This window comes from Micromys minutus (genome assembly GCF_963924665.1).
Source record: "Micromys minutus genome assembly, chromosome: 4".
Lineage (NCBI taxonomy): Eukaryota > Metazoa > Chordata > Mammalia > Rodentia > Muridae > Micromys > Micromys minutus.
In genome coordinates, this window is record NC_137973.1 from 68,067,242 (window position 1) to 68,090,193 (window position 22,952).

At 40.3% G+C, this 22,952-nt stretch overlaps 1 protein-coding gene across 2 annotated transcripts in view; it reads left to right on the plus strand.

Annotated features, from left to right (window-relative positions):
- PPP3CA (protein phosphatase 3 catalytic subunit alpha) overlaps positions 1-22,952 on the plus strand; it is a 249,078-nt gene that overhangs the window by 111,327 nt on the left and 114,799 nt on the right. For both annotated transcript variants that reach the window (XM_080916518.1, XM_080916517.1), the window contains exon 2: positions 7,695-7,895. In XM_080916518.1, the coding sequence (XP_080772644.1) occupies positions 7,695-7,895 (201 nt within the window). The remainder of the gene's footprint in view (positions 1-7,694; positions 7,896-22,952) is intronic.

Consider the following 22,952-nt stretch of genomic DNA (forward strand, 5'->3'; position numbering starts at 1 on the left):
ACTTACACAGCTCTAAGCGTCGGGCTCTCTCCCCCACACAGTTAGTTTATCTTTGCATATACATACTTCATACACAGATAAACTGAGAAATATTTAAATATCTATGTAAATTAAGCTAGATCACCCAGTATGAGAATACGAAACATAGCCTGGGAATCTCCAGTATCTTCCTGTATTCTTCCTCTCCCTCTTTATTTTGAATAGCATCACATTTCACAGGTTGGTTTGTTAACTGACATTCTGTGTTTTCCAATAACCACTACCTCACTACTTCAACACCTGAAAACAGAGCCTTGTACTCCAGGCTCATCTAAAATTGGGGCAACTATTTATTATTCCCTTTCAACACCAGAAGGGACTTTTCTTTAGATGGTGCATTCTTATTACCTGCTGACTCCTTGTCTCTTTATTTCTTCTTTAGTTTTGGTTTCTAACACTTTCCCAACTGCCTCCAACAAAAACTGCCCTGCACCACGGACAGGGTCAGCTCTTCCGAGTCTGTGTCAGCTCATGCTTGTGATCTATTGCTCACTTTTCCCAGCCTCCTCACTAGCAATCATGGAAGGTAGTGCCTAAAAATTTCACAGATTCTTATACTTGATTAGTTAGTTAATACGAAGGAAGGAGACATGACTCAGCACTGGGTCTCTAGAATCCTGCGAATATCCCCTTATAGCGATCAACTCAGAGAACCCCAAGTTTGGTACTTCCATACAGAAAGTTAGGGTAGGACAAGGTAACGAGTTTATTAGGTAGAAATAAAAATGATGAAGGTAGTGCATGCTTCACATTTAAGCATAAGAAAGAAAAGAGGAGAAGGGAGGGAGAGAGGGAAGAAGGCAAAGAAGAGGAATTGGTGGATTTTATGAAAGGAGTGTATATGTAGCCACCAAGACAGCGGTGTGGGCTTCTCAAGAGACATGTTTAAAAGTTTTGTGTGTGTGTGTGGGGGGGGGGGGGCTGTAACTTGGAAGTTGCATTGCATAAACCTATAACCAGGTTCAAAGATTAAACCAAGTTCAAAAATCCTATAAACAGAGTAGCTGGTTCCCATGTATCTTAAAGAACGTCCTGTTTGCAAATGACAGTGTAAGGTTGTTTATGAGATGGGAGGCCCAGGTTAGGGTGAGAGAGGAGAGATAACTGGTTAAGGCTGGACTCAAAGGTCGCCAGCATTCCTTCCCATGTGAGTGTAGTTTATCTGCTGTTTTATTACCATCTGTGTCTGAGATAGCTCTTGAAAAAGGGGAAGCTGCCTCTGAGAGTAGCTTGACTTTGTCAGTTGCTTTGGATTGATGACTGAGCAAGCAGGAAATGTGAACTGCCCTTCCTGAGTCCCATAGGTCGGCCCCGTCTTTCTGCTCTGCCAGCCTTTGATTAGAATGAATGTTTGTGAAATACACAAATGCCCACAAGATTGGGGTGCCAATCTAAGGAGGTCAGGCCAGAACGTGTTTTAAGTTGAGCCTAACATGTGATATCCTTAAGCTGTTTTCTTAACATGTGCTGACCTAAGTATTTCTGACAACCCTTCTGCAGTCATCATATGAATTATGGAACCAGGGCTCCTCATGTGCATGTTCTGGTTACAGAGAAGGGTGAGATGAACATGTCTGGGCTCGAGGTGGTATTTTACCTGCTGTTTGATCCACTTAGGTGATGCTTGCTGGCAGCGAGGGACGAGGAAACAAAGCAGGCTGGCATTCTGTATGATTTTACTGATGGCGTAGGCCATTAGATCTTCATCTGGATTTTATGCCAATATTGCCAGGGATTTCTTTACATTAGAAGTGCACAGGCTTGTTTCTAAATAAGCTAAGAGCTCTGCATGCCATTCATGGTCCTGAACAGGGTGCAGAAGGAGAAGAAAAGCATGTGAAAGGAAAGTGTACAAATGCTCATTTGGTGTCTGTGCATGAGGTCATGTACATCATTTTAAATGTTCTAGGAGCTGCCTTTTTGAAAATTAGGAATAAATAGGAACAATGAGTTGTAACACCAAATTGTATTTTGGTTATTAAATAAGCATCTTAATTTAGTACTATATATAAATAATTTACACACACACACACACACACACACACACACACACACACATACATACACACACACATTATTGTAGTTTAAATGTGAACTGTCTCCCTTTACTGTGCTCCTGGCTGTGTGTTTTGTGCTTAAATGCTTCCCCCCCCCCATTGGTGGCCTTGTTTGGGAAAGCAGAGATTTTTTAGGAAGTGGAACATCTCGGAAGGAATTGGGTTATTAGGAGGCAAGCCTTGAAATTTTGTAGTCTGACCACATTTCTGGTTCATGTCTCTTTGCTTTTTGAGTTTTTCTTTTGTTTGTTTTTCTCTTCCATGATAGACTGCATTCCTTTGTAATTTTGAGCTCAGATAATAAATCCTTCTGTCCTTAACCTGCTTTGCCAGGGTGTTTTGTCCCAGCAGTGGGAAAGTGAGATACCTGCACACAAGCCCACACTAGATCCTCTAAATTCAGGGCTTATTATAGACTTCCAGCTTACCTTGGTTCCACTTTTCAACCACCTGTGGCTGTCAGTACCATGGTAAGTGATTGCTGTCTAGATACTGACACGGAAATCAGGGGACATTGATGACAGGTCTAGTTTTAGCACTGGCTAACCTTACCATGATGGGTAAACTCGGCCTGCATTTGTGCTTTGCTTTACTCTTTTTTAATATCAGTGAGTCATCACTGAATGGAAGTTTTCAAGCTTGCTCCAAGGCCCCCTATATTAGGGGCAATTTGGAATTGGAACCTATGCTTAATATGCAAAAGGTCAGTTTTCCCTACCTACAATGACTAAAGATAAGTAAGTCCATATGTTCTATGTATAGGAGAAGAAAGAAGAACTGGAGCCTGAGGGGTTTTGTTTTAGGGTGGGTGTGTGCATGTTTGTGTGTGCGTGTTTGTGTGTGCATACATGTGCTTGTGCCTGCTTGTTTCTACATGCATCACATTCATGCAGTACCCATGGGTTTCAGAAGAGGGCATCAAATTCCCAGTAGCTGAACTTGCAGGCAGTTGTGGTCTGCTCAGTGTGAATGTTGAGAACTACACTCTGGTCCTCAGATGAGTAGCAAGTGCTCTTAATTGCAGAGTCAGCCCTCTCTCCAACAACCATCTACAGGGGTTTGGCATCAGAGTGGTGGAGAAAGCAAAGCCTACTGTGTTTGGACTGTTTCTCCTTTGTGGACTTGGAGTGCTTGGGTTTTCAGCTGTGATATTACTTAACGGTTGAAAACTGAGTCAAGCATCATTTTTAAAAAGTTAGTAGGCAGAATATTCTTTTGTCGCCATTTTATGAAATTTCCCTGAAAGAAGTCCCGAAGCAGAATCTATTCCTCCTTCCAGTGAACTTGTTACCATGATGATTTTTGGCTGTTTCCGCTAACATAGTGGGATTCCCTTCAATAGTGCATGGAGTTCCTCAGATCTGAGAAGCAGCAATTCTAGATACTAGGATCAGACCACAAAAAGCAAGGGATTGTGTATGACTGCTAACTCCCACTAGTGGTTTGTTTAAAACCCATTTAATTCAGGGCCTGGAGAGTTGGCTCAGCAGTGAAGACCACTGGCTGCTCTTCTAGAGGTCCTGAATTCAGTTCCCAACTACCATATGGTAGCTCACAACCATCTATAATGAGATCCAATGCCCTCTTCAGCGTGCACATATAAATCAAATAAATCTTAAAAAAAAGAACCATTTAATTCAAAACTCAAAGAGACTGGTAGATCTTGAGGCATGGTCCTTGTAATTAGCTGGACCTAGGGAATCTGGATGCTCTTGTTACTGAATCTTCTGACTTGGTGTATTGCTGGTGAATGTCAAACAGATCTCAGCTTCAATAGACATAAAGACTGAAAACATTTCTCTATATCATGCAGCTGAGCCCTGGAGCAATCAGCAAATGAAAAATATAATATTGTATCTTTGTCCATTAGATGTGAACCTTACTTAAGGCACTTTTGGCTTAGCAATGGAAGGATAGCATCATCCTCACCCCACATTTTACTTAGTATTTGTCTGTGTTATTCACTTGAAGACGAGAAAATGACATTTTGTGGGAATGCCGAACTTAGTGGAAGCTAGGTGTTCTCGTTTTTCTATATGATATTTTCAGTAAGTCTTATAAAAGTTTATTCTGTATTTATATTTAAGGCAACCATAAGAACATTGTCTCAGCGAGACCTAGTTCAGTATCAGCAGTTATTGATGAGTTTTAGTATCGTTCAGAAACTTCACTTTTCTGTGTCCAACCTGTGTCAACGAAAGCATTTAACTACAGTAATCCAGGGGAAGGAAGGAAGAGAGCCCGGAGTTTATTACATAAATCACAGCCACTTTCACAATGAGTTAATGGGGAAAAATATTTTTCAAGTTCATGGGGTTCTTTGGTCCAAATAGTTTTTGCTCAATATTTGGCACCAGTCTTTATGTGGGGCTCTAGGTGGAGAGAGAAAAAGCAAATAAACGTGACCTTTGAGAGGCTGGAATTTTTTTCTGTGAAGTCAAAAGGTGCACAAATACACAAATATTAATCCACTCTTATTTTTGTTCTGGAAAACTTCTCCCTGGCCTTCAGTTTCTCTGCGTATCATTATTGGCAGCGTGGTAACCCATCTTGGCTCCAGTAGGCCTTGCCATCTGTCTGACTGCTGAGAGCCCCAGTCACATCAGCCTTTCTTTCAGTCAGTGGGAAGTAGGGACCTACTATGGCTGTTTTCCTGTTTCCTCCTCCAGTTGATACTGTTTGGAAATAGCACCCAAACCTCACAACATGTAGCCTTGCTTCAGCCAAACCCAGCTAAAGGCTATTGCTGTCCAATCCAAGTTTGCTTCCTGAAACACAGGTGTCAGAGGGAGGCAAGAACCCACTCCGTGAAGCTGCCCTTTGACCTCTATGGTTATCTGTTCCTCCCCCCAACACACAATGCACACAGAGGATTAAATGTAAACACTCAACAGTGAAGGATGTAATATCTGTTGTTCAGTTCCTTTTTGCCATTGGGCGAGCTGAAGTCTGAGAAGCAGTCAAATTCCAAGAAGAGCCCTGTCCTGGGTTTCTTTTCTTTGCCCCAAGGATATTTTTAGAATCTCGGCTTCTACACCCTCCCATCTATCAGATGTCCCCTGGACTTTGAGGAATGGCCAGTACAATATCTGGAAATCTGAAAACATTCATGAAGTCTCAGGTTTAAAAAAAACAAAACAAAAAAGAAAAAAAACTTTTGGAAGACAGGCAGATAAAACTAAGTTTGAGAGAGGTATGGGTACATATTGAGATGCTGTCTCAAAAAAAAAAAAAAAAAGAGCACTGACTTGTTTCTGTGCTTTGTTTATTATTGGGCGTGTGTGCATAGTCAAGTGCCTGTGATGCTCAGAGTGCAGCTTCTGATGTTGTTCCTCAGGAACTGGCCACCTTTTCATTTCAGATAGTCTCTCTCTCTCCTTCTCTCCTTTTCTCCTTCTCTCTCTCTCTCTCTCTCTCTCTCTCTCTCTCTCTCTCTCTCTCTCTCTCTCTCTCTCTCTCTCCCTACCTCCCTACCTCCCTCCCTCTTTCCCCCCCTCCTCCCCTTTCCCCTATTTCTGTTTCTCTCTCTGGGTTCTGGGGCTCTCTGATTGAGGTTCATTCTAAGGATGGCTAGCCCATCAAAGAACGTGATCTATCCTCCATGCCAGAGTGTCTGCTTTTTGTTGGTGATTATGGTCAAACTTAGGCTTTTTCCTGGCTCTACCAAAGCTATTGCCCTCCACACTTGCCTAACAAACATCTAAGCAAGAAATATTGTCAGTATTAGTGAGGGCCAAGGACTTCCAAGTTCCATGACCAAGTATCTTCCTTTTCTCTCTTCTGTGAGCAATAGCTGTGCACTGACCTTCTGCCTTGTGTGTTGCAGACCCCCCCCCCCCAGCCACCACCAAAAAATAGACTCCTTTGTCTTAGAAAAATTATTTATCTACAAGAAACGACTCTCCATATCAGAATTTCAATTCTCAAACATGATTTTCTTATTGTTTTGTAATGTGTATGTGTTGTCTTGAGGACATTTGGAAAGCAGTGCAGTTTAGATGTTAACATGAGTATCCTGGCATCAGACTGCCTCAATTTAAAGTCAGTGAGATTACACATAAATCAGCAGGTGATTGTATTGGACAATGTGCTTATTTAATAATCTTGAACCTCAGGTCACCCACACACTCATGTTCTAGGGACTCAAGGAGTTTATACACAAACACATATACCTTACTGCACTTATAGTTTTCCACCGAGTCTGGTTTTATTACCTATACAAATCCAGGCATAAAAGTGTTGTAACTATTTGTTACCATTCTGAATATTTGCTTTAGTTATTACAACACTCTGCTAACGGACATAATCTCACTGTGCAGGAAAGGTGACTGAAGCCAGAGGAGGTTACTTAACTTTCTGAGGTCACAGAGGTGAGAGTTCAGAGTCAGGGTTTATAGCCACGTTCCTTGTGCTGGCCCCCAAATCCTACTGGTCACTCATGGAATCTGTCGCTGCCTCCTCAGCACTGTCGCATGATTGTGGTTGGATTGATAGGAAGTCATGGCTGCATCCATGTGTAAAAGTTCATTTCGTGGCTTACAATATGTTTTTACAATTTCATCCCAGCCACAAGCCTATACTGTTAGATTGTACACATTTCTTGACACGTATCTAAGTCTTACTTCTTTTGGGAAGTATATTGTACAGTAGAAGAACAGATTTTTTTTTGTTTGTTTAATTGATTCTTTATTACTAAGAGAAGAGTCTTAATGAAAATACTCTTTGGAACACGGCATTGTGGGTATGGTACAGGCAAGCTCTGCAGATGGTATCAATGGATACGAGTTGTCCAGTGGATCAATTCTGTGAAATAGAAAATGCATTTCTAAAACAGTTCACATTATGGCCTATTTACCAGAATTCCTGTCACCATCTCTCACGATGGATCTTTGAATTTTCTGGCTCCTATAGGATCTTGGGGAAAGAGTGAGCATGTGCCACGTATTCAGCAGATGTTAAGATGAAAGTAGCTAAAAGGGGATTCTCCTGTATAGTTGCATGGGGGAAAAGGGAACAAGGAATCAAGGAGTGTGTTTTTTTTTTTGTTTGTTTGTTTGTTTTTTGTTTTTGTTTGTTTGTTTGGTTGGTTTTTGTTTTTTGTTTTTTAACCTAAGCATTTTTGGCCTTTGCTTTAAAACATCTGTTCTTTTCCTTAATCATGAGTGGCTAACAGTGGGGAGTTGACTCAGAGACTTGAGTTTGAACAGACCCACTTGTCAAGCTGCTTCTTCCCTTCCATTGGCCCAAAGAGAGCAGAACGATCTTTGCTGGGCTGGGTTATCAGTGGGCTTTTAGGATCTGTTCTCATCTATGGAATCAACGATTGCCTAGCGGGAAGCATATGGTTATATAAACTCAGTCAGGATCCTTCATTGCCATCAGTAGCCTTCACTCAGAAGAAGCCCTCTCTTCCATGGTAGCTAATTATTTCTAGAATCAAAGGAAGAAGTCAGTCTTTAACTCTTGGTAGACCCTGAATGCGTATTATTTAATACTTGAGCTCGTATTAAAGTCAGTGTCAGCTGGTTAGTGACAGTTTTGGAGTTGGCTTGTTGTTGACGTGCTTCTGTTAATGTAACCTTTTGACTTTTCTTACAGCTGTTCCATTTCCGCCAAGTCACCGGCTGACAGCAAAGGAAGTGTTTGATAATGACGGGAAACCGCGTGTGGATATCTTAAAAGCACATCTCATGAAGGAGGGCAGGCTGGAAGAAAGTGTCGCATTGAGAATAATAACAGAGGGTGCTTCGATTCTCCGACAGGAAAAAAACTTGCTGGATATCGATGCTCCAGTCACAGGTAAGGCCCAAGCATGGAGCCCACTCTACACCAACTACTGTATAAAACAGTAACTCAAAGGTCTTTCACACCAGTGCGCCTTCAGACGCCTTATACACCGTCTGCTTTTACAATTGAAGCTGTGTCTCAAGGAATTAAAAGATATCATTTGTGCATAAAGTTATCTTTATTTGCATTTACTGCCTACAAAGTTGAATTGCTGTTGGTCCGTATACTCAATTGATTGACAGTGTTGGGTCAGCAAAATCCCTCCTGCAGGGTAAGGTTCCTTCTGGTGTCCTCAGCCTTCCACAGAGCCAGAGGCTATGTCCAAGGGAAACAGACTGAATGGTGTGCCAACGACGCTCCCCAGTCTGCATCCTCTCATTAATACCTGGGAACTTGTGAAGATGTAGACTCTCAGGTTCCTCCTTTCAGCCATTGAGTCTGGGTTCCTGGGGTCAGGTCCAGCAGCCTCGGTTTTACCGAATGTAGTTCTCTGAGTTGTTCTCGTCCATAATAAAGTATGAGAGGCTATGTGAGGAAGGAAAGGACTCCCTTGGCCACCTTCCCATGGCATTCAGTGCCTAAGGCTACTTCCTTAATGCTCTTCTTCTGTCCCTTTTCTTAGAAAGGTAAATATTTTATTCTAAGTAATCTACTCTTGCATCATAAAAATGAAATCTCACTATAAAACAGCACCTAATGCCCAGAGAATTTAATCTGCTGTTTATGGAGTTTGCTGAGAGTATAGGCTTTTACTTTCAATGGAGCTAAAAACATTTCTTTCATTTTTTAAAAAATATTTTAAACTTGGCATGAGAAAACATTTCAATGGAGAATATTCAAAAGAAAGGAGACATGAAAATATTTTTATAATACACTTGGGTTTTTCATCTTCTGAATATGCATGTGCTTGTGCTCTTGTTTTTCAGGTCCATTTTTGAGTGTTACAATGCTACAGTGAAGAGGTTGCTTGAGTGTCAGAATAGACCTTTGCTGATTGCAAAGCCCTTAAGGATTCTTAGGTCAAAGAAATTGACAGTATCCGCAGTTTATTTTTGGTTACAATTTCAGTGCTGATGGAGGGGAGAGTTAGATAGCAGAAAGCTTTTGTTCTGTTGGGATTAACTCTGTGTTGGGCCTTTGTTACTAAATCAAACCACAAGCCTACCCTGTGCTCAGCCAAATCAGCCCTAATTTCCATCTTATCAGATGGGGCTCTGCTTTATCTCCTTCTCATGATATAAGGGTGTGATGGTACTTCCCTTTCTCCAGTACTGAAACCCTAGAAACAAAATGAGATAAAACAAGCATTTTAAGACTAGTAAAGAAAGCACGGCAGCAAAATTATCTTAATACTTGATTATAATTGCCTTATGCACATTAATGATAATGCATAAGCATTAGATAATATCTTTATGATTGTTTGTTACCTATAAGAAGAAATGATACATAATTTTATTAGGTTTATTTTTCTCTACCTTTCACATGATAATGTGCAATGAAGAAAGATTTCATGTGAAATTCACTAATGGGCCCAGTAGATATTAATGGAGTTGATAATTGTAGCTAAAAATAAACATAAAAAATAAATGCTTAGGGTAATGTATTTTCTGGAATGGCTCAGTTACCTCTGTGTGAGTAGCTGGTCTTGGAAGAAGGCAGAGGAAGGTTTTAGCAATTCTTAGGACAGAGATTTGAAGATATTTTAATATCATGGGTCATGAAAACTTACATGGGTTTTCTGGGGTCAGTTCTCCATTTCACTATGGATAAAAAGATACAAATAATAATGATACAGACACTGGGCAGAAGGGATTTTTTTGTAACGTTTTAGTAAAGTGGAAAACCTTTCTGTAAAGGCCACCATACAAAAATATCCAACTCTAACTTGTTTTTAATCACCCGAAATCTACCAGTATGTTGCAAGATCGTGGTGTTAGGAGATTTAATGTCCCTGGTAGGGTCTGCTCCCCGGTTCACAGACAATAGCTTCTCTTGTGTTCTTACATGGGAGAAGGAAGGGGCCCCAGTTCATAGATGCTGACTGCATTTACAGGGGCTGTATAGTCCCATTCATGAAACCTTCCAGAGTCTCTCATATTGGATATTAGATTTCAGCATAGGAATCTGGGGGAGCCATAAGTGTTCAGACCGCAGCAGCTACAGTAAGAAACATACTCTAACCCATGACTCTCTGAACATAAACCGAATCATGGGTAAATTGGGGAAAAGTCGAGCAGAGGGATCAAGAATACAGAGAAGCTTTTCTTGTGTTTGGAGGAAAGGTGAAATAACAGTAGCTTGGAATCTAGAATCCTCCCATATTGGAAGCCTTCTGAGCAGCAGGGGGCCATTCAAATGGTCAAGAAACCAGAACATGGCCGACTTTTGGGTTGGGGATAATCACCCCATCATGTCACTTCAAATACTAAGTCTAGGAAGCCTCCCATCCATCAGGTTTTCTGGATATAGGGGTACTGAGCCTTGACTTAAGACCTTGGTAGTGTTTTATAATATCTGCTTGCCTTATTCTGAGATTTTACCCTATTTGGACAGCCGAGTCTACCAGATGATATTTATATATTTACTTGGAGCTTATTTATTTGGATAATTGAATCAGCAAAGTTATATTTAGTTTATACTTGAAAATTTTCATGATAAAATATCTTTTATATAATTATGTTTGCTACCCTTAAAAGACAACCTGAGAAAGAATTCAGAAGATAAAGGAGAATATAAAAGGGGGTGGAGCATGTGAGCAAGGATCATGAATTGGAAAGATCGAGACATAAATGTGTTTTGGGCAGATCAAGGCCTGAAACCTAACTTTATAGTGTCTGTTCTCATTTTTCTTATGTTCACATATATATGTGATTTTGGAGTTACTGTTTTTCACATGTTAATGGGCACCGGTATATGTATGTGGGTGATTCCACTTTGGTATAGAAACCAAACAAAGCAAATGACAAATAATGTATTTGTGAATATTTGCTGCTCCTTAGCTTCCCTGCAGCTCTTTTTTGCTTTTTATTAATAAAAGTATTTTCTGTGTAGGAGTAGAGTGCCTGAACCAATGTTCTGGTTTTTACCAATCTGGATATTCATACATAACAATGAAGGTAAGGTTAGTTTGTAGAAGAAAACAGCCGTGGTTGAAAGTGATGCCTAACACACAACGTGATCAGAAAAAGATTTGACAGGATGAGTCAGAGGTTGAATATGCCCAACTCTTATGAGAACAGCAGAAGAAGAGAGGCTATGTAAGAGCAACAAGAGAGAAGAAAGATGTGGTGTGTGTTTTGTGGTGTGTTGATGGTGGTTTTACTAGTAGAGTTTCACCAAGCAGGTTACAGAGAGAAAAACCTAGACAAAGGTAAAGACAGGTTAACCTAGAGGATGAGAGCCAGAAGATTATAATATATGGCCAAAGTTAGTTCTGAAAGTTTGCTCTTATTTTATCATTGTTCCTTTGCAAACATAAATGTATACACACACACACACACACACACACACACACGCGATACATTTTAAAACTGTAGCAAGACATTATCATGACTACTCAGTTTGATCAATCAACATGATAGATGTTTATCTGGTACAGATGCTGTGAGATAGGTACTTGTGAATAAGGCCTGGTTGCTGCCCTTCAAGCACACAGACTAGAGCGGGAAAGGATGTCTGCCCAGAGAAAGGCACATCACTGCTCTGACTAAAGTAAAGGACATTTGTAAGTATAGCTAACTGAAAGTCCAGACTCCTTTTCATCTTCTAAATAGTATTTTACCTGACAGTGTCCACTGATTAGATTAATGGAGATTTAAAACTACCAACTGGGACCCAATCTGTGTCAGATGTGGACTTGAACTCTTCAGGACGTTTAGGGCTGTGAAGGTGCTGCCTTTTCCAGAAAGTCTTCCTTGGAATCACATACAATCTTAGTTTGTTAGGAGCTGTGGCAGAGGCCTCTGATAATGTGGGAACCAGAATAAAAGACACAGTGAAAACATGAAAGCTGGGACAGTTACCAGGTGTTTGAATAGACCCCTCTATTGTTTTATGACATGAAAAGTTGTAGAAAAGCCTTCTGGGTAGCAAATAACAGCATAAATTGAAATAGACTTTTTTTTTTTCTTTTATGATGGTTAAGTATGTTCTTGCAAACCTGGTATGAGAGGTGGGTGGGCAAGGGGCTAAAGGTGGAATGATCTGGAGCAGAGCTGTTGTATCAATTTCTGGTCAGGAACCCTTTAGTGCTCTTTCAAGGGGGTCCTGATTTTGAAAGAGGGAGGCTGATGGCTCTTCTTATTTCAGAGGCGTTTTAAAGGGTGATTGTTTGCATTGACTTTCAAACTTATGCATCATTTGCATTTTCAAAACAAGTTGCCTATAAAAGGCCTCTTTACTAAGGGAAGATATTCATGCAGAGACCAGACAAACTGCATTTCTGATGGAAGGCCTTGCTCACCCGTTTCTCTTTGACTTTGCACAGTATCCTGTGCCTGTCTGTGGAGCAGAGGCAGAACAGGAGCTTGGGCTCCTGCAGAGTGTGATTTAGAAGCCTGCTTCTGTGCCCTGGGCTGAGGGGATGGGCAGGCATCATCTGGGCTCACTGCTAATCTCTCTGGTCTGTCTGCTTCCTGCAGTGGAGGATTTGTCCCTGGTACAGGTCAGGATTCCCTCAGTGGTTAGGCCTGCCATTTAGCACATCAGGCAGTTGCCAGGAGAAGCCTCTGGCTTTGTTCCTGGATGTGAGAGTAGACCTAGGGCCAAGTTTAAGGTCATGGTAGCCCTTCCCTTGAAGCAGCTGCCATCAGTTAGAATTCCCCTTGCCTGGAACTCCGGGGAAAGCTGAGTAGTGGGAATTGGATTCTTAGTGGGACCTAAAGGATCAGTGTTTATTCTTCTTCTACTGTTTGCCATCATGAAGGAGTATGGAATTAGTTTACACGGGGACAGAATATGACCTCCAGGGCTCTCTGCAGTTTCAGAAACTTGCAGTTTCAGTGGCCAGATTGTCAGGGCATTCTCTACAGCCCTAAGCCTATTGGTACCTGCTGACCCAGTGCAGGCAAGTCAGCACTTCTGACCCGGTCAGTGGGGGAAACACGCACTCACGCACGCACGCACGCACCCACGCACGCACGCACGCACGCACGCACGCACAGAAGGCAACGTTGATTTTGCTCATCTACTCAGCTCTTGATCCTGCACTATTGTCCTTTCATTAACAAATGAAAAAAGGGACTAAATGGGAACACTGATCAGAACCAACCCCTGGTCCTCATAAAACAGATGGTTTGAGAGCTTTGATGTATGGAACAGATTTTGAATATCTAATGAGTTTCTGGGTCATAATGATTTTCTTAATAAGGAGCTGCATTGTGGGATCTGGTTTAAATACGTGGGTCAGAATCTCATAGTCGAAGAACTTGCTCTACCGAGGCTCTTGTCTGCATGACTGAGGCTTTCTAGTTACACTGTATTGTGGGAGCTCCTTTGTTTCAGAATAGATTTAATGTAATTACTCTTCTGATTTGCACATAATAAATTATAATAATAGCAAAATGTAAACATATGTGAACTCCAGGGTGTGTATTTGTGTGTATAGTGCTGTGTATGCCAATCATTTCAATATTTAAACAGCAGTTAAATATCAATAATCTAAGCAGCAGGTATCCTTTTATCATGTTTGTCATTTCTGACCCCCCTCAATTTATTAATCGTTGGAAGTTTGAAGTACTATATTTGTAGAAATCATTTTTGTTTTTTAAAAAAGATTTTATTAGTTTCTTAAGTTTATGCGTGTGTGTCTATGGATGTGAGTGCCACTGTTATGCAGGTGGCTTTCAAGGCCAGAAAGACTGTCAGATTCCTTTGAAGTAGAGTTACAGGGCCACCAAATATGGGTGCTTGGAAACCAAACTGGGGTCTTCTGATTGAACAGGAAGTACCCATAACATTGACTCATGTCCCTAACACCAGAGGTCATTTCTAAAATAAGGAATCTGTAGGTTAATTTTTGTTGTTGTTTGTTTGTTTGTTTTGGATCTGGTTGAGTTTTTTCTTTAATACTCTCAGGACTGAGTTTTCTTGTTTACTCTAAAACCCAAATTTTAAAGCCTGTAAGAGAATGAAATGAGAGTAGCTGGGAAGGAAAACATACATAAAAATGAGTCATGTCATATAAGTTTTTCTTAGTCACCAATGCTTTTTCTACTTAATTTTTCAATTAACATACAAGGCATTAGATATTTTTATGTCATTTTCAAACTGTGTGCTCTGAGAGTCTCCTTTCCCTTTGTTCCTACCCAAGTATCCTGATTCCTTCTTATTCTCTCTCTGGTTTTTATCTCTTTCATGTAATATGTGGCCTTTTATTCATCCTTCTATAGTTTGTCGTTACCTAGTTTTACTCTTTTGATTTCTTTTCAATAATTTTGACCTTACACGATCTTACATGTGTATGTATATGTAATTATATACACATACACACATCCATGCATACAGACAATACATGTATGTACATATGCATATTTAGGTATAGATATTTCATATATATGTAAGAGTTATATATGCACACACATATGTATTTTGTGTGTGTGTGTGTGTGCATGTTACTTTATAGGCTATGCTTCATGCATGAAAGACCATGCTGGCTTTATCTTTCATACTCAATGGCACCTTACTCAATGAGCTCCTTTATAAGAATGAATAGTATTATAATCATTTACTTATGCTATTCTTTATGTCAGGATCATATTTTTTCTTGTATTTGAGAAAGCATTTTTCTTAAAAAAGTGTTAGTTTTAGATTTGTTTGAGTTTTATGATCAGTGTTAGACACTATAATATTAAAAACTCCATTTGGGGATGTGTGAGTTAGGTGCTGTCAGTGAGTAAGGGCTATTTCAACCAAGAGTGACCACCTGAGTTGGATTTCTGGGACCTACAAGATGACAGGAGAGAACCAACTCTCAAATGTTCTCTTAGCTCCTCCCACAAGCTGTGACACACACATGCACAGGCATAAATAAATAACAAAATAAAAAATATGCAAATAGATTAGAAATTACTGGGCCTAATCACACTTCAGAAGAACTTCCTAGCTTCCCTGCAAATGCGCCATCTGATCTGAGATGCTATCCGGATAGCTTGCACACTGTAGATCTATCTGGGCCTTGGCATCAGAAGCCAATGTCTCTTATCGCTTATTCTGAAGAAGAGCCAATTGAGTTGACACACAGAGTCATTTGTTACCCTTTTTAAACAAAGGAGCTTTGAACTTTGCCTTTCTACTTTCCCAGGGTGATAGGCAAATTTGCTTTTGTCTTCTGTAACATAATCATCCTATTCTTTAATTTAGAGCAAAGATAAAAATTTTGGCTTTATCCACCATTATGGGGTCCCACACAGCATCTCCTCAGACCAAGGGATGCTTTTTCCAAACAAAAAATTGTTGCCAAGAGCTCATGTTGATGCTTTTACCAAATCAGCTGCTGGCTCCTTAGGAGGTGGATGGGTGTGGTCACAGCTGATGCTCTAATTGGTCAGCAGAAGCCTGGAGGGGCAGCCATGCTCATAAGTTGTGTGCGGATGTAGAATCACTTTGCAGGTTAAGTATGTTTTCACATGGTTTTTCAAAGGTAAAGTTTGAGTGTGTATTTAACTAGTCTGTAGGCAAATGAGTGGTTATCATTTGAAACAAAGGTTTTAATTGTTTGATGTTTTCTTCATTCAGCATGTTTCAAACATTAATGGCGACTGCCTTCAAATGAGGACCTGAGCTTAGTATTAACTTATTCAATATGTATTTACATTTTTGCTATCAAACGCCCCTTCAAGTTGAGACTCTCAAGTAGAGAAACACTAAAATCTTTTTCTTTCTTTCTTTCTTTCTTTCTTTCTTTCTTTCTTTCTTTCTCTCTCTCTCTCTCTCTCTCTCTCTCTCTCTTTTTCTTTCTTTCTTTCTTTCTTTCTCCCCCTTTCATTTGCAAAACAGTTTGTGGTGAGTTAGCTCATTTTCTTATTGTAGACATAACCTAATCTATATTTCCTTCTTCCCTTTCTCACTGTGGCTTATTCTGGTACTCAGACAATAAACTGGTCTAACCAGTTTATGCGTGGTGGATGTGTGTTCATTTGTGTGCTTCTTTTTAACTAGAGTCTGGTGGGTCAGACTAAGACATGAAACTCCGGCCCTGTAATGCAACTCCAGTTGTGTATTGGCTAAGGACAGCATTAACCTGTATTTTTTACCCTGCTCAACGTGGCGCCTGCATTAGTCTTTGGTTTTTGTTGCAGGCTGCTAGTTGCTGCATGTATCACGGGGCAAGTGATTTCATCTGCCTGCTTTCTACTCTGGGCGGTGCAGGCCTTTCCCACCCTCGAAGCTTAGATTTTGTGAAGAACAGCAAAGGTGGACAGGCCAACAGGAACTGGTTCCTCTTTTACTGTCAGAGCTGTTTGTCTCCTAGCTCTTGTCCTTGCTGTCTAGCTGAAATGCCAGCCTATGGTTCTGTTCCTCATGCTCAGAGATTCGTAATGTAGGCCATTTAATTATATTAATTTTAGCAGCAAATAGGAAAGACCAAGTAGAGTATGGAACAATAAGACTATAAAATATTAGCTATGAAATATTTTCCAGTCACAAATTTTTAAGAAAACAAGTGAGAACTGGCAATTTTCAGGCATCTCTGTCTTGATGCTTTGCATTGGATGGCTGAAACTACTGTGATACCAACACACTTTATTTTCTTGGTGACTGACTTTTTAAAATAATATTTTATAGAGCCTATACACTTGCAGCCAGGAGTCTAGCAGCTTAGCTGTCATCTGAGAGGCATCACCCTCACTGACAGAAACTGATGCAGAGACCCAAAGCCACACACAGATCAGGGAATCCTGTGGAAGAGGGAGAGGAAGGATTGAAGGAACCAGAGAGGTCAAGAACACCACAAGGAAAACCTACAGATTTAACTGATCTTGGCCCACCGGGGCTCTCAAAGACTAATGCACCTACCAGAGAGTATGCATGGGATGGACTTAGATCTGGTACACATATGCAACAAATATGCAGCTTGTCTTTATGTGGGGCTCCTGACAAGGGGCTGTTTCTGACAATGTTGCCTGCCTTTGGATTCCACTCCCGTCTCTGGGCTGCTCTGTCTGGCCTCATTAAGAGAAGATATACTTAGTCCTACTGCAATTTGATATCCCAAGGTGGGTTGATATCCATGGTAGACCTCCCCCTTTATAAGGAGAAAGGGAGAGAAGGGTATATCAGGAGGAGATGTAAGAGGGAGGGACTGGGAAGAGAGGAGGGAGGTGAAGCTGGAATAGGGGTGCAAAGTAAATAATTAATTAGTGAAAAAAGTAGTTTGCAGAACCATCAACAAAATGTATGTCTTCTTGGATTTTTACAGTTGCAAATAATATGTGTCTGCATGTTGCTTTCTGGCTCCTATGTCAGAACAATGGCATGGTTTTCCTCTGGAATTACGCACTATTTGGAGATAATTTTCCCTGAACCTTTTTCATTAGAGGCTTTCAAGGGTTTCTAGAGAGCCCAAGTTGTGTTTATAATGCTATCGTAGTAAGTTCCAAGATATGTCAGTAAGTCTTTGGATAAGATAACATTATGCAAATATCAGAAGTAAAGTTAGAGAAAATAAATTGTAGTTTAAGAGATTGTGTGTCAAAATAATGTGTATTGATTAGCCACTAATATGTTTTTATTCTTTTCCATTTGGTGGAGCAGTATGAAACATTTTCAGATAATAGCTGATATTTCAGGCTCTATTTTAAACAATGAATCAGCCTGATAGTAACAACTCTCTAGGTTTCCATTTTTATACAAGAGAAAATTATTTTACACGCGCGCGCGCACACACATACACACACATACACACACACACACACACACATTTACAAAGCCAAGTAATATTTAAAGGTAATTTTTACCCCCTTCCCATGACCCACATGATCTTACTTTTAAGGCACAGATTTAATAACATGTAAGAGATATGGGACTCATTTAAGAAAAACCTGAAATTCTTTGAGTAGCCCTTGATGTGATTCAGCTGTCTAGCTGGAGTTTCTCTTCATTTTTTTCAAAAATACCCATTGAACATTAATTTTTGCTAAACATTAGTGCTTGCTTACTTCTCTGCTCCTTCTCAAAATCAATCAGTTATTATTTTTTAGGATGAAAAGCAAGGGCTGGGGAATTGGTTCATTGTGCAAAGACACATGAGACACATCTCCATAAGCATGATAAATGTGATGATGTAAGTTTGATCTAAGCAGCCCACATAAAAAGGTGGATATGCTGGTACACACATATATTCCAAACAGTCTATGGCAAGGGAGAGGTAGAGACAGATTGTCCAGAAGCCAACAGGCTGATACCCTGGAGTACACAGCACAGCAGCAAAGACAAGAGAAACCCTGACAAAACGATGGCCATCTTGTGTTCTATCTTACACGTCATCAAATAGGAAGAACTTACATCATGAAAGGGGATCGTGTGTGTATTACTCATGAGCTCATGATGGTAGCACAGTCCAGGCTTTAAATAGTTTATAATTTAAATAGTCAATAGTTTTCTGCAGTGTTCTGAACAAGTGCTTACGGTACTCATACTTATTTTTGATCTGTGTTTAGTTAACAATAGTTGTTTGATTTTTAGATGTCAAGAACAGGTGAAATAAAGAAATTTTTTTATAAGCTTTACATTGAGGGCACCAGGGAATGTTATTCTGTCAGACTGAATTGACTATAGACTATTACTGTCTCTTAACGTATATTCTTCTGGTCTCACTTTTTCTGAGGTAATGACAGAGTTCCTCATTTGAAGGCAGAGTGTGGCCCCGACTACTTTGTAATTACACATATATTTCAATGAAGGAAATGTGAACAAAAATGGGGTACGTTTAGACAATACATCTAAGACAAATTAAAAAGTCTTTTTCATATCATTTTCCCTGTCTTATAACTAAGACTTGACAAAGAATATCTTCTACACTGTCCCCATGCCTGCTTCTGTGAAACACTTCATGATTTTAACTTGATTTTGTGTCTCTGCCAACAAAGTGTAACAGATAGGTTTGAAAACTCGGAGGCCTTGGGTGTACTTTATCATTACTTTTGTGTAAGGGAGGATGGAGGCTGCTTCCTGTCTTTGCATTGTCTCAGAGGGAAAAGCCCTGTGGTATCTCCCCGAGATAACCTGTGATAAGTAACCCCTGCATGTGTGACACGTTAACATCCATCCTTTTGTCCCACTTGACACAGTTCCTGTTCTTATTCTTTATTTTGATTTTGACAGACAGCCTAATGGTTGAAATTCTTAGCATCAGTGTTGTATTGTTCCTATTATCATTTTAGCCTCTATGGGTCTCTCATAATTCCTTATGTAAAGAGTTGACTGAAATCTGCTGTTTTGTCTTTCTGAGCCCATTCATAACTAAGAAGTGTTCATACAATTGTATAGAGAAATCATTTTCTCCGGGGTTTTCATTGCCATATATGTCTTTTATGTCAAGAAACAAATGTTAATGTAGTTCCATTTTATATGTCAGAGCATTCTGGCTAAAAGAATGCGGCCTGTGTTTTCTGTATTTTTCTCAGACTGGGTATTTAAGGAGAAATGAAAACTGGAAAAGGGATTTGTCCTAATGCAGGATCCACCACTTTAGTCTCTAAAATAACTTTTACGATTTTCTTTGGTTTTCTAGTGATCAGAGAGATGGCTCAGTAGTTAGGAGGACGCTGTGTTTGTCCAGGGGACCAGAGTTGGGGTCCCAGCAGCCACACTGTCTGCCTCCTCAGTGCTGCCTGTAACTCCTGCTTCGAGGAAACTGATACCCTCTTTTTTTGCAGACACTTGTGTCCAAACACAAGGACACACACACAAACCCATAAAAATAAAATAGTGTTTGTTCTTGTTTCTTCTCTTGACTCAAAATTAATTATGAAAATTCTATGTATTTGGAGTATATATTTTCTTTAAACTTAATATATTACTTTTTGGAGATTTTTAAAAACTATTCTCAGATTTTTTTTTTTTTTTTGGAAGATGATTTGATATTTCCTCTCATACTTATTTTTTTCCATTCAACACCTATTGATAAATATGGAAAATATAGTAGGGTTAAATTTGGAAAAAGTATATTTTATTCATGTTATTTTAACATGTGTCATGCGGAGCACACACGTCCAGTGGTGTTCACTGAATCTTAGTGTCTGATCCCAGGCAGAAAGATGCCAGTGCTGTGGTTTTCCAACTGATCCTGTAGGATGTAGCAGACACATCAGGAGCAGAGGTGACAGACACAGTGGCCATTCTACCTTCTGTGCCTTTGCTTCTTTCTACATCAGGGACCTGTTTGGGGTTCTTTGGTCTGCCCAGAAACCAGGGGAATGACCTCAGCAAGGAGTGATAGAGGTTGAGGGAACTCTTCTCGTGAGGCAGTGGGTATGGGGGAAACTGAGATAGACAGGCTTTTCTCAAACATTTAGTGAGGTCATTGGCAGAATTTAAGTTTGTCCTGAAATTGGATCTTGTTTGGTTTTGTTTTTCATAGAAACCTACACTAGGCAGTCATTTCCTCTAGAGGAGAATTGTGATGTCCCACACAAGTGGTTAACAGTCCTATTTCAGAGATAGTTGAGGAAAGCCAAGATATTTAGAAGTTGGGAGGTATAGTGGTCTCATACAGTGAAGCCATTTATAAGATTACAGTTCTCATGACCAAATCTCCCAAGTTTCACAAAATAACAAGAGACAAATCAGGGGTCAAAAACAACTAAGGGGGGACCAGAGAGTGCCAGTTCAGAGTGTGAGAAAAGGATTTGAGCGAGTGACCCATGTGTGGTCATGTTTGAAGAAGTGGGTTATTAAGAACAATGAAGATATGTTTCATCATGTGAGGGAGACCCCTGGGACCTGACTAGAAGGTTTTCTGTTGGATTTAGTGATGACTAGATCAATACCATGGCAAATACTCATTCCTAGAAAGTGCCAATGGTTAAATTACAGTGGAAGTGCTGCCCTTTGTTCCAGTGGACTAGAGTAGATCTGGAGGCTGACTCACGGGTAAAGGTCCAGGTTGGAGTGATGGAGAGAAAGACAGGAAGGGCTGGAGCTAAGTAAACATTTCTGTTGATCAAAGGCCTGGGGAAGCCAGATATGTCCACGGGAAATTAAACACAGCCTGACTTGCAAAAGAAACTGGGTGAGAGTCTTTATGTTTGATGGGGGAAAAAAGTTAAGGATTAATAATCAGCATGATATTAAATAGTGGCTTTAAATATGAAAAGGGCTTTAATTTGGAGCCAGTTTTGATTGTGTGTTGAATTACTCAGTTGGCTAATGCTGGTCAGTCTTCACCATATAACCATGCATGTCTGTGCAGAAAATTACTCCGAACCAAGCCTGTACTTACTACCATGTTTTAGTTTCTTTTTATTATTAATGTTAAATTTCGTATCCTCCCTTCTGTGTCCTGTGATCAGGGGGAGACTAGTGGCTTTGAACTTAAACTGAGTTTTGATCCTAGCTACCAAGTCATCTCGCATGGACCCCTGTATCTGCCTGTTGGCCTAGAGCACACTATGTGCTGCAATCTGACCTCAAACTCAGAATCCACACACCCCAGTCTACAGAAGGAGACACCATAGCTGTTAAAATGTGTGCTAAAATCACAGTTTCTATTGACTGGGTTTGCTCCTAGTGAAGCCGAATTCTGCCTATCTGATTCATTTATGTGTTGCTTAACATTTATTTTGGTTATAAGCTAAAGTATAGTTGTTCCCTTTAGGACTGTCTTGCCATGGTATAAGAAAGAAAAAGAAAAAGAAAAAAGAAAGAAAACCGTTCTTCCCCAAGCCTTACAGGAAAAAAAAATGAAACTAATATTGTCTGAGTAAATGATTCAGTAACAGGCTCACATACACAGAGCCCAGGTCTGTGAATCAGGAATCCTGAGAGCTGTCCCCTCTACCATTTTCTGTTCACGGGAGGTTAGTCTTGTGTGGGTAAATCCTGGTTCACTTGAGGTGAGCTGAATGTCTTTCTAAGTATACATGACCTTGAAGTGGCAACTATATCTCAATGAGAAGTTCCTTTAGGCTAGTCTGGGCTTTTTAATGGTTACCATTTGAGCCTCCTCTACCAACATAAGACATAGCCTCAACTTCCTTACTGTGTGACTCAAGTGCCTTTCATGTCAGGGTTTCCACTGAGCCGCAGACTCTAGACACTCTCAGAATACCCAGTGTGACATTTAAGAGCTTTTGAATATACAGAATCTCACATTGTCCTCATAATTTATATTATTACATATTTTCCTTTTTTAAAATATGGGTCCCTTTCACTAGAATGGTTTTCTTTTAGATATCGGTACTGTTTTACATTCTTTTCACATCGATAAGAGATTTGAATTATTATAACTATAGAAAAAAGGCATGGCAAGAAGAAAACACATTTCTTAGTCTTTAGTATAATATACTAATAGACCCCAATTGCTTCATATGCTCTGTCAGGCATTACCGACGCTGCACTGTGGCTGAGGGCGGGTGGGGGGGGTATAGTACGCACATTACTAGCAGAAAGTCATTTAGTGGACACTTCCATCAGCATGGCTGTCTGTCAGATGCATGGTTCCATGGCTAGCCCTTAGCTCAAGGAAGTGGATTTTCACTGATTCTTTTCCTGCTGTGCAGTCAGTTCACTGTACTCTTGTAAGAGACTTGGGGCCATCCTGCTCACCCAGTCCAGGAAGCTTTGCAGTAAGTGTGGGATAAAAACAGCCTAACATTGTTAGGCACAGCTGGGTGAGCTGAGCCAGGTCCAGAGCCCATTGTTCTTCTTGCTCTACAGCATCTGGCCCCAGCACCCTTTTCTCATCCATGTCCTTCTCTACGGCGTTAGTAGCTTACTTGGCAGCATTGATGGCTAAGCTGCTTTTGCCATTTAATTTCCTTTGGCTATACAACCCAATATATGTGTGCACATTCAATAAACCTGGACAGGTAGCCTTCGGCCAGACTGTGAGTACATTGCTAACTCTCT